The sequence below is a fragment of the Scyliorhinus torazame genome, chromosome 9 (genome assembly GCF_047496885.1).
Source record: "Scyliorhinus torazame isolate Kashiwa2021f chromosome 9, sScyTor2.1, whole genome shotgun sequence".
Taxonomy (NCBI): Eukaryota; Metazoa; Chordata; class Chondrichthyes; order Carcharhiniformes; family Scyliorhinidae; genus Scyliorhinus; species Scyliorhinus torazame.
The window spans coordinates 214,053,895-214,070,004 of record NC_092715.1 but is presented as its reverse complement, the minus strand read 5'-3'; the positions used below and the strand labels follow the sequence as shown (position 1 = coordinate 214,070,004).

At 45.9% G+C, this 16,110-nt stretch overlaps 1 protein-coding gene across 3 annotated transcripts in view; it reads left to right on the top strand.

The window, feature by feature from the left end:
* uba6 (ubiquitin like modifier activating enzyme 6) overlaps positions 1–16,110 on the top strand; it is a 294,389-nt gene that overhangs the window by 232,877 nt on the left and 45,402 nt on the right. For all 3 annotated transcript variants that reach the window (XM_072517066.1, XM_072517065.1, XM_072517064.1), the window contains 3 exons: positions 2,285–2,348; positions 3,214–3,283; positions 14,134–14,205. In XM_072517066.1, coding sequence (XP_072373167.1) covers positions 2,285–2,348; positions 3,214–3,283; positions 14,134–14,205 — 206 coding nt within the window. The remainder of the gene's footprint in view (positions 1–2,284; positions 2,349–3,213; positions 3,284–14,133; positions 14,206–16,110) is intronic.

The window sequence follows — 16,110 nt, the reverse complement described above, 5'->3', positions numbered from 1 at the left end:
CGGGCCCTGAATCGGTCGGGATAGGGGCCGTTTCGCGCCGTCGTGAACCTCACCGGCGCGAACACACTGCCTCCATTTTGGAGAATCCTGCCCCATATCTCTTTCTGTATGTTTAGATTTTAAAAGGACTGTGTCACACTGTTGCTCTCTTTTGTGGCTATAAATATGGCGGTTAATAAGGTCGCCTTTCTTAATCTTAATTACGAATATGCTTTCAGAGTCGCCAGGTATCTCTTGATACCGCCACAAGGTTCAACCAGAATACAGATCAAAGAGCCAATACACCAGTTAGTTAGTTCAAAGTCAATGATACTTTATTTATACACAGTATGATTTACTCATGCACAATAACACTACAGGCTAAACTATGTCTATCACTAACACCTATACTTAACTTCGGGTGCCCACGGAGGTCAGAGGAACAGTGGCCGTTGTTCGGATCTGAGGCTGTTGGGTTCGAAGAAGTAGCAGGAGTATAGCTATGGTCGTCCGTCTGGTAGCGATTGTTGAACTTGAACTTACTTGCTTCTGGTGGTGCAGGTGGAAGGGTCTCTCCAGTTGAGAGACGATTCCAAGAGAGGGAACACATGGCGGGGTTCCTTCTTATACTCGGGGGGGGCTTCGCGTGCTTTTAGGCGGGCATTAAACTTGGTCCCAATCAACTGGGCAGCTTCTCGATCACCGCCATCGATCTGAGCCAATAAAGGGGCAGGTGCCTTGATGGTGGGGCGTGTCCTTAGTGGCCGTTGGCTTTGCTTTGTTTGTGTCTTCTTGCTGGGGTAGTGGCGCCGGAATGCCTGGGACGGTATCGGCTACCTGAGCACTAGTCTTTGTTCATCGGAGATGGGCCATCAATGTGCAAATCGGCCAAGAGTTTCGGTTCTGTCTGCAGTCTGTCTTCTAAATACACATTCAGGCTCTGTGCCTGCTTGTTGCTTTGCATTGTCCATTTTCCCTGTATGCTCTGCAAGTGTCCATTTTATATGCTGAAAGTGGCCATCCCAGATGGCTACAACACGTTGTCCAAAGTGCAAATTAATAATCCCTTGATGAGGTGAAATTGATATCTGGTGCCTGTGTGAACAGGGTAAGCAAGCAACAAGATCTCTTAACAAATCAGATTAAAGGATTAAAAAGGATGTATAAATTAGAGTGTCTGAATTCAATGGGATGAGTTCTCTCTTTCCCCAGCCGTGGATTTCTCGGCATCGTGCCATTCACTGCCAGCGGGATTCTATTTTCCCGTTGCTTGTCAATGGGATTTTCCAGTGAAACCACCGCACACTGCCGGGAAAACCATGGGCGAGGATGCGCTGCTGGTGGGAAAACTGAATCACAACAGCCAGAGAATTCCTGCCAATGTCTAATCAGGCACAGGGAAAGATTGGTCGGTGTAAAGAGAGAAAAAAGGCAGCGGGAAAATAAAATAATTTTCTTTAAAACATTTAAAACTTTATCATTTGTAATATTTCCAGCATCAATTTCTACCTAAAGGAGTGAGACTCCACCGTTGTAAAAGTTTGAGGGATTGATTGGCAGTAATTAACACTTATCACAGCATTTAAAGCTTGCATTGATCAGACTTAACATTCTGTGGTGAGTTTAATTCATATTTATCATGCAAATACAGCAACTTCATAACATTCAATGCAAGTCAATTATGAAGCAGACATCAAGATGCAATTATCACATGGCTACCAATGGAGTGGACAGCAGTTTTTAGATGTTGGTTTAACGATGCATCTGCTCTTCAAGTTGCTGTACCATTTACACACCAATAATGGGGAGTTTCAAAAGCCTTTCTATTATCTTGACCGAAAAATCTAGTTGATTGTTACCTGGCTGAGGTCAGCTATTTCTGTACAAACTATGCTTGGCACCCTTCTGGTTTAATTAGCTCACTTTCACACTGGGCGTTGAACATGCCTGTTAACCCATTCCTGAACTGGAATTGATATTGTTCGAAGAATGCAAATGTGCAAATAGGATTGATGTTTCTTGTAAAGGAACTCTCATTTTTAGACCAGAATTTATTGCCTTTTCCAAGTTGAGAAAGCAGTGTGTCTTCTCAAACTCCTGCAGTTGTGGCAGTTAAGATGTTCCCACAATACTGTGAGGTAGGACGTTCTTATCTTGCAATGACGAAGGGAAGACCAACTAGATTGGGTGTGAGGAGAACTGTTTCCCTGTACATGCTGCTTTTGTCCTTGCTGATAAACTGATCAAACTGTTGCCATGTTTTATTTTAAAACACAGCAATTATTAAGACTCTGTCTGCTTACAGGTTTATTTTGGCAGTCACCAAAGAGGCCGCCCTGTCCAATGCAGTTTGACATAAGTGATGAATTGTAAGTAACCATCAAAATTTATATTTTACTTTCTCTTTTGGACTTCTGTCACTATTTGGCCTTGGATTGGAGTTCAGCATAAGCAGGGTTTAGAACTCTTTCAATATGGAATGCAACTTTTATTGTCCAATACCTTGTTAAATAATAGGGTGATCTTGACGTTGTAACAGAGAACCTTTCTTTTGCTAGGTTACAGAAAATAAATGAAAAATGAAATGAAAATCGCTTATTGTCACAAGTAGGCTTCAAATAAAGTTACTGTGAAAAGCCCCTAGTCGCCACATTCCGGCGCCTGTTCGGGGAGGCTGGTACGGGAATTGAACAGTGCTGCTGTCCTGCCACGGTCTGCTTTCAAAACCTGTGATTTAGCCCTGTGCTAAACCAGCCCTAGCAGTTGGTATGCAAGTACTGCATTCATTCATCTTTTCCTGCAGGGGGTGAACTTGTGTCTGATTAACAATTATTTTCAGACCAACCTGACACCCATAAATAATGTTTGCAATCAATAAGAGACTGTGTTTAATTTTTTTTTGCACAAAGAAGAATTGATATCAGTTACTTAAAACTCTTTTATATTAACTTATTTCATTTGTATTTAAATAAGCCAACTAAGTAAATTCAAATCAAAACCCATTTTAATTAGCACTCATATTTCAATTAAATAATACAAGTCCAGTAAACAGACATTAAGTAGGTTAATGTAATTTTCTCCTAAGTAGTTAACAGCGGTATTTAGTCAAATTGTATATTTTTAATGTTTTTTTCAAATTGAGCTATATTGTTATCATGAGATATTGCATCCTGTTTTGTCATGAGGTACTATGTAATCCTTCAATTATAATTCTCTAATGTTTTATTATTTTAGGCACTACAATTTTGTATTAAGTGCTGCAAGACTTTTTGCAGCAATTTACAAGATTCCTTATATGAAACAGGTAGGTCTTGGTTATTAGATAAAAGGTTTTCAACAATTTGCATTTATATGGCATATTTAACATAATGAACATCCCAAGGCACTCACAAGACTATAATCAGACAAAACATTGACTCTGAGCCACTGGACAATAGAACACTTGACTAAAAGCTTGATCAAAGGAGTTAGGTATTAAGGAGAGTCTTAAAGGAAACAAACAAGGTGTAGTGATCTGTACATCTGCACATACACCAGGGACTACAGCACAGATGTAACAGCCACAGCATCACTTGAGGGCAGCATCAGAGGCGGGTATAAAGGGTCCGACCCAAGGGAGGATCTGCCTCTTTTAGAAGCGCAGGGCTAGTGATCAGCAGCACACAGAGACAGCTCAGCATTGGCAGCTTCCCTTAGCTTCTCTTGTTTTGCCTCTTGACTGTATTACGTCTGGTTGAGCTCTGGAGACCGAACAAACCCATTGAATAAAGTATTTGTGTTCTCTGGAAGTCTACAATCTTTATTCAGACTTAGAGAATAACATATGGTACCAGGAGTGATTTCAGAAAAACAAGCTAGACACCAGCAAGAGAAGAAAAACTTGAACCGGACATTCAACCAAGGAAGACTTTGCAGCAAATAGATCCTCAACGACTAACTGATTCGATGGAAATCGTTGGAGCTCCATGGCAGCTGGAAAAAAACGGTAATTTAAGTTATAACTGGAAAATGTTTGAACAGATGTTCCAAATATGTATTGCAGCTAATGAGTTAAGCACGGCCTCTGAAACAACAAATATAGCACTACTACTCTCAACAGGAGGGCATGAAGCTGGAAAAATCTATAATTGCTTTGATTACTTAGAAAGTGAAGACAACACCAAATTAGAAGTAATACTCAAAAAATTTGATCAACACTGTAAAAGTCAGTCTGGTGAGATGCTGGAAAGATTTAACTTTTATCATAGATGCCAGAGAAACGGAGAGCCCATCACTGATTTTATTACAAATCTCAAGTCAATACCACAAGGCTGTGATTATGCTGATTTCAGAGACACTATGATAATGGATCAACCAATTTCTGGATTATCTGATACAAATTTGAGGGAAGAACTTTCACAAAATAAGCATCTAACTCTAGAAATCGCGATACAAAATTGCCTTGCTTATGAACAAAAACAAAATCAATACTTTGAGTCTCTACAAACAGAGTCATTATCTAGAAAACAAAATCGGTAAAAATGGCGCGAATACTCACCACGAGGCAGAGGCAGGGTTTAAACAGAAGAAGACGGAAGTTCTGAGCGGCAGCCATCTTGCGCAGGTGCAGTCTGGCCAGTCCGCACACGCGCATTGCCCTAAAAGACGCAAAACGGCGAAAGTGTTCTGCGCATGCGCGAGAAGCCGCGCATGCGCAGTTGCGAAAAGAGCGCACAGTAAAGAAAACTCTAATTGCGCATGCGCAATCGAGCCCTACGCATGACGTCACGAGCATCATGACGTCAGAGGACCTGGACCACGCCCACTTAAAGGGGAAATGCCCAAAAATTGAAAAAAAGAGTTTTAAAGCTACAAAACACAATTTTTTTTAACTTCGAAAGATAGAACAAAGCCTGAGCTTCTACCAGCAATTAAAAATTACCTCCGCAGCACCCTGGAACAAGCAGTTTGCACCACCCAAAGTGAAGAGTAAAATGAAAAATCCGAAACCAAAGAAGATGATTTGTTCATTGAACATGAAAAGCACAATAACGAATGCGAAACAAAAAGAGATGATTTGTACATTGAAGAATACTACTCGGATATGGCTGAGTTCTTCGGACATGATGATCATAGCATCAACAACAGGGTTGAAAAGCTCAATACGAATCTATTCATGGTAGATGAAACCAATACCACAATGCAATGGCAGATCGTTGAAACATTGGATGACAGTAACCTGTCAATCAGCCAAGGAGAAAACAACTCCATTGAGAGAGCACTGAACGACTCCGTTGCGAGAGCACAGATCGACTCCACACACACAGCGATGAAAGACTCCACAGCGAGACCACTGCACGACTCCACACACAGAGCGATGAAAGACACCACAGAGAGAGCGATACAAGCCTCCACAGAGAACTCATTGACAGACTCTGAAATGGAAGCAACTCAAGACTCCATAGCGAAGTCCATGCATGAACAAGATCATGAAGGTCTATCAACCTTATCTGAGCAACCAGCAGCAGACTATGAAAGTCTACCAAGCTCACGTGAACAACTAAAAGACTATGACAGTCTACCCAGATTATTTGAGCCACCAGAAGAAGACTATGAAAGTCTACCCAGCTCATTTAACCAACAAGAAGACACTGAATGTCTACCCACTGTGTGTGAGAATAGTGACAATGTGATCACAATTCCCATACAAGATGTGCACGATTACAGCGAGACTGACAGATCTCAGCTCGTATGTACAGAAGCACTCAACAATCAAAGTGAAACTACTCTTGAGTCCAGTGAGACCAGGTCAATTAAAACCTCATCTACTCTAAACTATCCACCAGAAAATGAAATCTTCAAGATTTTGACTCCAGAATAGGAGCACCAAGAAACCAAAGATGATTCAAATGAACCAGCAATGACTCTCAAATGAGGAGCACCACGAAATCAATGATGATTCAAGTGAACCTGAAGTGACTCCAAACGAGGAACACCTAGAAATCAATGATGATTCAAGTGAACCAGAAATGACTCCTCTAGAAGAGGAGTACCAAGGAATCAAAGAGGAATCACATCAACCACAAATGACTGATGTCACCAAGATCAATGCAACATCAGATCATTCTCACAATCCTCAAGAAGAAACGCTCAATGAAACATCAGATGCCAAAAAGGACACTGACACAAATAACTTTGAGAATGACTCGAACTAGCCACACGGAACAGTCATTGAGCGCAACAAGAACCACAAAAGCCACAACAAGCACAACAACAAAAACTGCAAGAACAACAACAAAAACAACAACAAGAAGCATAACAAAAACGACAACTGCAACAACAAGCATGATAAAAACAACAAGACCAACAACAAAGACAACAATAACAAACAACAAGCATGACAAAAACAACAACGGAAACAACAAAGACAGAAACAACAGCAATGAAACAACGACCTGTACAACATGGCACAACTCTGCACATGAAGGACAATGTAACAGCACAGCTCAAAACAATGGCAAGAGTACAAACATAACATGGCATGGGCAGCACGGTGGCACAGTGGGGTAGCCATGCTGCCTCACGGCGCCGAGGTTCCATCCCGGCTCTGGGTAACTGTCTGTGTGGAGTTTGCACTTTCCCCCCATGTTTGCGTGGGTTTCGCCCCCACAAGCCAAAGATGTGCAGGCTAGGTGGATTGGCCACGCTAAATTGCCCCTTATTTGGAAAAAATGAATTGGGTACTCTAAATTTATTTTTAAAAAACATAACAATACATGACAACGAATCTCGCGAATTCATATCTGTCCCACAGCAAACAAGCAAACCAGCTTTCAAGAAAGATGACATACAGAATCAATACCACAAGCACAGGAAAAGTCCAGGTGAGACAACAAAGATGACATACAGAATCAATACTGCAAGCACAGAAAAAAGTCCAGGTCCGACAACAAAGATGACATACAGAATCAATACCGCAAGCACAGGAAAAAGTCCAGGTCAGACAACGGTGCAACACAGAATCGCTACCCACAATCGAATGGGAAAGGGGAAAAAGGTGTCCACATCATTAAATGACTGATCAGCAAGGCAACCGATTCACGATCTGACATCAACCTAGCTGTTATCGTACCAAGCAACCCCATTGAGCTCAGGACTGTCGCCAGCGCAAATGCTCTTCGGCAGAGACCATCCGGGCAACCCTACCGTCAATGCAATTCCGAGACCCCGGCAACGCACCGGTTCTTGACAAGATGCGGATACTACGCTCCAAACAAAAACAATACTACGGACTTCCGGTGGCAGCTATGAGGGAGTAGGTCGCACATTTGGCGGCTCCCGTTTCGGTCGGACTTTTGGACCTGTTCCCCTGACTTTTTTGTGCTTTTGAGTGCGGAACTGGAAAGCAATAGCACTCGGGCACTGAACCCATAGAGTTGTATGGATTTAAGAAGCCGGAGGGACCGTAAACAGCAGAAGAAGTGGTCAAGCAAGGGCACGGTGGCGGCTGTGAGAGAGGCCAATATGGCCGATGTCCAGAACAAGGCGCCGACAGCGCAGCCTACAATGGAGCAGCTGCTACAGGCCATGCACGAGGGCTTTTTAGCTCTGAAGCGCGATAACATGGAGCCGCGCCAGAAGTCGATGGACCAATTGGGAAAAAAAGCTGGATGATCAGGCTGAGAAGCTCCAGAAGCTGGAGAAGACGGTGGAGGAGCAGGCGGACTTTCAAACGGTGGTGGACGTGGAGATTCGGAGGTTGAGGGATCAGCAAAAAATGCTCCTGGAAAGGCTGGAGGACCTGGACAACAGATCTCGCTGGCAGAATGTAAGAATTGTTGGCCTCCCGGAGTGGGCTGAGGGGCTGGATGCTGCCGTGTATGTGGAGGGTATGTTTCAGAAGCTGCTGGGGAACGAGGTGTTCCCTCGCCCGCCGGTGGTGGACAGGGCACACAGAGTGCAGGTGAGGCAACCGTGACGAGGGGGTCCCGCACGAGCAATGGTGGTCCGGTTCCACAGGTACCTGGACAAGGAGCGGGTTCTGCAATGGGCCAAGAGCACACAAAGCTGTACTTGGGACAGTAGCACCCTGCGTGTTTACCAAGACCTGAGTACTAAGGAGGCCAGGAGGAGTGGAGGCTATAGGCAGGTGAAGGAGATTTTGTACAAGAACAAGGTGAAATTCGGGCTGCTTTTTCCGGCGCGACTGTGGGTTACGTATGAGAGTCAGCCCCACTATTTCGAGGAACCCGAAGAGGCGATGGGCTTTGTTAAGAAGCAAGGGCTGGCCCTGAGCTGAGGACTCTTGGACTCATGGTAGAACTTTTAAGTCTATTTTGTTTCTCTCACGCTGTGAGAGATGCCTGCATGCTTGGGTCCATTCTTTTCATTTTTTCGACCTTTTTAGGTGGATGTATTTTGGTTGCGATGTGTTTTTCTTGTACTTTTTCATGGTTTCCTTGAATGTTTCCTTTTTGGGTTACTTGTTTGGTTGGAGTTTTGGTAAGGGGAAAATATAAAAAAGAAAATGGTTAAAAAGGTGCGGTTATGATGGGGGTTTCGGGGGAATTGTTTGCAATCTTTTTCTGTGTGTGGGGGGGAAGGGCTGAGAGTGCCTGGTACTTCTTATCTCTATCTGTTTGATCTAAATTGCACTATTGTTGGGGATGTTTCTGACTTGTATAGAGTATTTGTTTAAGCAGGATTGGTTTGGGGAAGTGGTATGGATGGGCCGGGGGGAGGGGAGCCAGGGAAAAATAGGTGAGAGACACGCTGGCGCCGAAGCGGGGAGCCACCAGGCTAGCTGGGTGGGCTAGTCAATGGAAGCCAGGTGGGGAGTGTTCATATAATTAGATTAGAACAGGGGTTAGGTGGTAGGAGGGTGTTACTGGAGGGGGGGGGGGGGGAGTTGATCTGCTGACGAGGATGGAAATTGGACATTGCAACAATGGGGAGGTCATGGGTGGAGCCTGCCAGGAGGCGGGCCAGAGGTAGCGCGACACATGGCTGGGGGGCTGGCCAAGGAAAGGGGGTGGCTGATCGGCAAAGGGGGGGTGAAGTGCCCCCCAACCAGGCTGATCACCTGGAATGTTAGAGGGCTAAACGGGCCAGTGAAGAGGGCACGTGTGTTCGCGCATTTGCGGGTTCTGAAGGCGAACATAGTCATGCTGCAGGAGATGCACCTGAAAGTGGCAGACCAGGTTAGGCTAAGTAAGGGCTGGGTTAGTCAGATCTTTCATTCGGGGCTCGACACTAAGACTAGGGGGGTTGCGATCCTGATTAATAATAGGGTTCAATTTGAGGCGGAGGGTACATTTGCGGATGGGGGCAGCAGATTTGTTATAGTTGGGGGTAAGCTCGAAGGGGTGAGAGTAGTCTTGGTTAGTGTGTATGCCCCTAATTGGGATGATGTAGATTTTATCAGGAGGTTGCTAGGGAAGATCCCCGACTTGGACTCGCGCAAACTGATCATGGGTGAGGACTTTAACACAGTCCTGGACCCGAGCCTGGATCGGTCGTGTTCAAAAACGGGCAGGTTGCCGCGATGGCAAAGGAACTGAGAGGGTTCATGGAGCAAATGGGGGGGAGCTGATCCGTGGAGATTTAGCCGGCCGTCGGCGAGGGAGTTTTCGCACTACTCCCACATACACAAAGTGTATTCCCAAATTGATATCTTTGTCGCGAGTGGGGGTTATTGCTCAATCTCGTGTGGCTGTACGCTACTTGTCCCTCTAAGAAGTTGAACACTGACAGCTCGGGGGTCGCGTGGTGGGGGCAGAATATTCGGCAATTGCCATATCGGACCATGGTCCGCACTGGGTAGATCTACAGATTTGTAAGGATAGCTTCCAGCGCCCACAATGGAGGTTGGAAGTTGGATTGCTAGCGGATGAGGCGGTGTGTGAGAGACTCCGGAGATGCATGCAGAATTACCTGCAGGTAAATGATACCGGAGAAGTCTCAGCAGCGGTTCTTTGGGAGGCGCTGAAGGCAGTGGTGAGAGGGGAGCTGATCTCAATCCGGGCCCATAGGGACAGGACAGACAGGGCAGAGACGGACTGGCTGGTTAAGGAAATTTTACGGACGGACAGGAGCTACGCGGGGTCCCCGAGGCCAGAGTTACTCAGGAAACGACAGAGGCTGCAGGCTGAGTTCGGGGTGCTGACCACAGGCAAGGCCGTAGAGCAGCTTAGAAAGGCAAAAGGTGCGATATATGAGCATTGAGAGAAGGCCAGCAGAATGCTCGCGCAACAACTAAGGAAGAGAGAAGCGGATAGGGAGATAGGAAGGATAGCGGATGGGGAGGGAAATCTGGTGGGGGACCCGGCAGGGCTGAACAAGGTGTTTAGGGACTTTTATAGTAAGCTGTACACTTCGGAACCCCCCAGGGGACCGGAGGGGATGAGGTGATTCCTGGACGGGCTGACCTTCCCAAGAGTGGGCAGGGGGGTGGTAGACGGACTGGGGGCCCTGGTCAGGATCAAAGAGGTATTGGGGGGCCTGAAGGTCATGCAGTCGGGTAAAGCCCCGGGGCCGGATGGGTATCCGGTGGAGTTTTATAAAAAGTTTGCCGAGATAGTGGGGCCGGTGCTGGTCAGGGTTGTTAACGAGGCAAGAGACAGAGAGTCCTGCCCCCGACGATGTTGCAGGCCACTATTTCGCTTATTCTGAAACGGGATAAAGACCCGGAGGCATGTGGGTCTTGCAGTCCGATCTCTTTGATCAACGTAGACGCTAAATTACTGGCCACGATCTTGGCGACGAGAATTGAGGATTGTGTACTGGACGTAGTTGCAGAGGACCAAACCGGGTTCGTAAAGGGTAGGCAACTGGTGGCCAATCTAAGAAGGCTGCTTAATGTGATTATGATGCCCTCGGAGAGCAGGAAGGCAGAGATAGTGGGAGCGATGGATGCGGAAAAGGCTTTTGACCGGGTTGAGTGGGACTATCTGTGGGCGGTGCTGGGACGGTTTGGGTTCGGGGAGGGGTTCATTGACTGGGTTAGGCTGTTACATCAGGCCCCAGAGGCTAGTGTAAGGATGAACAGGATGACATCAGATTATTTCAGACTGCACCATGGGACAAGACAGGGTTGCCCTCTCTTCCCACTGCTGTTCGCACTGGCCATAGAGCCCCTGGCAATTGCTCTGAGAGCTTCAAGGGACTGGAAAGGACTGGTCCGGGGGAGAGTGGAACATAAAGTCTCATTATACGCGGATGACCTGCTATTATACGTATCGGACCCAATGGCGGGGATGGACGGTATCATGGAAACCCTGAGGGAATTTGGCCGGTTTTCAGGATATAAATTGAACATGGCTAAGAGTGAGTTGTTCGTAATTCAGGCGAGGGGGCAGGAGAGTATGCTGAAGGGGTTGCCATTCAGGCTGGTAGGAGAAAGCTTCAGATACTTGGGGATACAGGTGGCACAGGACTGGGGCAAGTTGTATAAACTCAACCTGTCCCGACTGGTGGAATGAGTGAGGGAGGAGGTCTAGAGGTGGGATGCGCTCCCGCTGTCACTAGCGGGGAGGGTGCAGACTGTTAAGATGACGATTCTCCTGAGATTCTTGTTCATATTTCAGTGTCTCCCCGTTTTCATCCCGAGGTCCTTCTTTAAGAGGCTGAATAAAATTATCCTGGGATTTGTCTGGGCGGGGAAGTCCCCGCGGGTGAGGAAGGTGGTGCTCGAAAGGAACAGAGGGGAAGGGGGTCTGGCGTTGCGGAACTTCAGCAACTACTACTGGGCGGCCAACATAGCGATGATAAGGAAATGGATGGTGGGTCCGGGGTCAGTTTGGGAGCGGATGGAGGCTGCTTCGTGCAGGGGCACCAATTTGACAACCCTGATTACGGCGCTTCTGCCGCTCCCGCCGGCACGGTACTCCACCAGCCCTATAGTGGTGGTGGCTCTTCGGATCTGGGGCCAGTGGAGGAGGCATATAGGGGAAGTGAGGGCATCGGTGTGGACCCCAATCTGCGGCAATCACCGATTTGCCCCCGGGTAACATGGACGGTGGGTATCGACTGTGGTGGAGAGGAGGGATTGCGAGTGTGGGTGATCTGTTCTTGCAAGGGAGCTTCCCGAGCATGAGGGCATTGGAGAAGAAGTTTGGGCTGGCGGGAGGGAATGACTTTAGATACTTGCAGGTGCGGGATTTCGTGTGCAGGCTGTTCCCACGCCTCCCCGCCAAAGGGGAGCCAGGGCAGGGTAGTATCGAGGGGAGAGGTAGGTGAGGGTAGAGTCTCAGATATTTACAAAGAACTAATGGGAGCAGAGGATACACAGACTGAGGACCTGAAGCTTAAGTGGGAAGAGGAGCTTGGGGGGGGGGGGAGATGGAGGACGGTATTTGGCCAGAAGCTCTGAGCAGAGTAAACACGACCGCAACATGCGTCAGGCTCAGTCTGATCCAGTTTAAGGTTGTGTGCCGGGCCCACATGACGGTGGCCCGGATGAGTAAATTCTTTGGGCTGGAGGACAAGTGTGCCAGATGCGCCGGTGGGTCGGCTAATCACGTGCACATGTTCTGGTCGTGCCCTAAACTCAGGGGTTACTGGCAGGGATTCATGGGCATCATGTCCCGGGTTTTGAAAACTGGGGTGGTAATGAGTCCTGAGGTGGCAATCTTTGGGGTGTTGGAGGAGTCGGGAGTCCAGGAGGAGAAGGAGGCCGACGTCTTGGCCTTTGCTTCCCTGGTAGCCCGGCGACGAATACTGTTGGCATGGAGGGACTCAAGGCCCCCAAAGACCGAAGTATGGCTGTCGAACATGGCGAGCTTTCTCGGTCTAGAGAAAGTTAAGTTCGCCTTGAGAGGTTCACTATCGGGGTTCGCCCGGAGGTGGCAGCCATTCATTGACTTCTTTGCGGAGAATTAATCGTCAGCACGCGGAGGGGTGAGCTCGGGTAGAGTAGAGTCGGGGATGGTTTAGGCAGGTCCTTGCGAGAATGGAGTTGCGGTTTGTACTATGTGTTATTTGCTTTTTTTTGTACAGTACTATACAATGTCATTGTTTTATATGCCAAAAATACCTCAATAAAATTGTTTATAAAAAAGGATATTACGACCAACACGCAATCCCACTCAAGCCACTGACAATAGGTGACACCATCAGAATCAGGGATCCAGAAGGAGGATGGTCTGATCCAGCCACGGTGATCAGGCAAGCGGCACCGCAGTCCTACATTGTCAAATTGGCAGCGGGAATACTCTTTCGGCGCAACCGCCGGGATCTATTAGAGATTCGACCCCAAACCACCAGTATTTCCTACACTGGACCTGAACGAGTCCATTCGTCAACAGGACGTCCCTCACCACACAACGCCAGATAGCATTCTCAACGACATCAAAGCATCATCACTACTCCAACCGTTAAGACACTCCAGTAGAAGCCGCAAGGCACCCGACCGACTAGATTTATAACGAAAATGCAAAACACGAACAAGACGACAACGGACATGTCTCACAACGGACTCATTACACAGTTAATTGGCTCTGTATCACCATTATTATTTTCAAAGTGTGCAGATCCTTTGATCTGTTGTTATGTACAGTTTTCTTGAGACCAGCACAGAAAACATGTCAAATAAAAAGGGTGGGGGGGGGGGTAGTGATCTGTACATCTGCACATACACCAGGGACTACAGCACAGATGTAACAGCCACAGCATCACTTGAGGGCTGCATCAGAGGCGGGTATAAAGGGTCTGACCCAAGGGAGGATCCGCCTCTTTCAGAAGCACAGGGCTAGTGAGCAGCAGCACACAGACAGCTCAGCATAGGCAGCTTACCTTAGCTGCTCTTGTTTTGCCTCTTGACTATATTACGTCTGGTTGAGCTCTGGAGACATAAGGAACCCACTGAATAAAGTATTTGTGTTAACTGGAAGTCTACAATCTTTATTCAGACTTAGAGAAAAACATACAAGGTATAGAGGTTTTGGGATGGAATTCCAGAGTTGACAGGATAGAGAGAAACTACAGCCACAATGCAGAGAAAAAGGAGAAAGCAAGCACCAGTCTTTGGGGGAAAGCAGACATAACCGTCCAGAAGGAGAATTTACTGTAATAGTACAATAAATGTTGTAATAAAGCATGTCCTCAGGAACTCCGGAGACAACGAGCCACTATTTCTGGGAAGGTGTATACTATAACTCTTTGTTTAACTTATTACAGGACATGTCCAACGAAACTATTTCCCAACTACTGTCCAAGGTTGAGATTCCAAAATTCACACCTTCTGCAAAAGTAAGTAATTGAGTAACCTGTTAGAGCTGAGCTTGGCAAGGGGACATTTTTTTAAGCATTGTTTCGACATTGTATGTTGATATGTTTCAGCACAATAAACCATGAAGCACAGTCTAGGAGCTTTTCTGTTTATATTGTGACAATTCTGTACTGTCACATCATTGGTCTGTAACTCTTGTTCTTTTAAATAGTCCAACTTTTATTGAAGCTAAAAACAAAGTTGTGGCATTCCTATTTCCAGAATTCATCCAAATTACATACATATTATTAATTTGGGAATCCAGCATTAAAGATTGTCTACCATGCTGTGGTAAATGATATCTATAAATGGTTAAAAGACTTGCACAAGCTATTAAAGTTTAGGATGGCATATTAAATATGACTAACAAAAACTCACTTTTGTGATTGGTTGCAAGAGAATTTAGTCATATTAATTCATTTAAAATAAAGTTCTTGAAAGCAACAAATTCACCTCTCCGATTCGATCAAATCACATTTCTTTTTTTCAAAGTGGTTGCAGACGGCATTGTGACCTGTGGGTCAGCTGAGTGTTTTGTGTGAGATGCAACAAAAAACTTGTATAGGTACAATATTAATAGCTGAAAAAGAGGATTTGGAGATAGATTAACAAATAAAGTTACTTTCATCATGAGCAAATTTTCTAAATGTAGATAAATAATACAAATATCAGGGTAAAAATTCTGCTGATCGTGATGTACATCCATAGTCTGTATGTTATGTTTATTTTGCTTGATATTCTTAGTTGTTGCTAGTGTATCTTCAGACCCATATACCCTTTGGGGAATAGTAAGAGAAGTGATGGAAGGATTGTCCAGCTGACTATCACCACGTTGAACCTTCCTTCCGTGGTCAACAAGTCCTGGCATTGGACTTAAACCCGGAGCTTCTGGTTCAGCGGTAGGGGTGCTACTTCTGTGCCACAGGGCTTCCTTGATATTCCTTGTAAAATCATGGGTTGGATTCTCCGGCCACGTTCGCCCGGTGACCGGAGAGTCCTACCCGAGGTCAATGGATTTTTCGATTGTCGGTGTCTCAGCCATGGCGTTTTTGCGGCCACGGGCCGGACGATTCCAGCCCCATATCTCCGATTTATGTGGCACGATTAAAACTTGTCAGAGCAAATAATCCAAAATGGATTTTTGCCTGAGGTATATTTTTTAACTTGTATTCTTGTAATGCTAGAATGAAGAAATAGAGGGCTAACTCCTGGGACACCATATTGTCTTTAACAGCAACCCATCAGCTTGAACTAATCTGTTTGTCTATAGATTTTTCCCACAGTGTAGGTTTGTTGAAGTGTTAGTTAATTATCTTGCAGACCAATACTTGCCTTCAGTCATATATCAAAGGATAGACCTTCAGTCTAGAAGCAGTGATTTGGTTGCTTGTTAACTGGTGCCTTTTAAGATTGACAGCTTGGTGGATAAAGACTTCATCTTGAATGATGATGGCAATCAGAACAAGACACAGATGTCTAACTGTACGTGAACTTAGCAGCCAGCAGCAAAAAGACAGACTTGTGTTGTAAAAACCTGCAACAACTTAGTTAGAAACACTTAAACTGATTACAGATTTTATGTATTGGGATTCATCTTTGGAGATTGGGCAGTAAAGAATCTTCATTGATATTTTGGAGTATATTAAACTTTACTTTCAAGTATTTTATACACATACAGTAAATCAAGGTGTAGAGATTGGCCCTGCATATAGAACAACTCCATTTTGTAGGCTCAAAAGCCATGTTTTTGCATGTACTCGGTGTTGAAGTCTGGGAGAACCCTAACATTGACCCTCTTAAGGCAAACTTTGTTTTCTCGAGACTGAGAAACCCAGCCATGTCATTAACCCAGGCCTCTACACTCGCGGACTTCGAATCCCTGCACA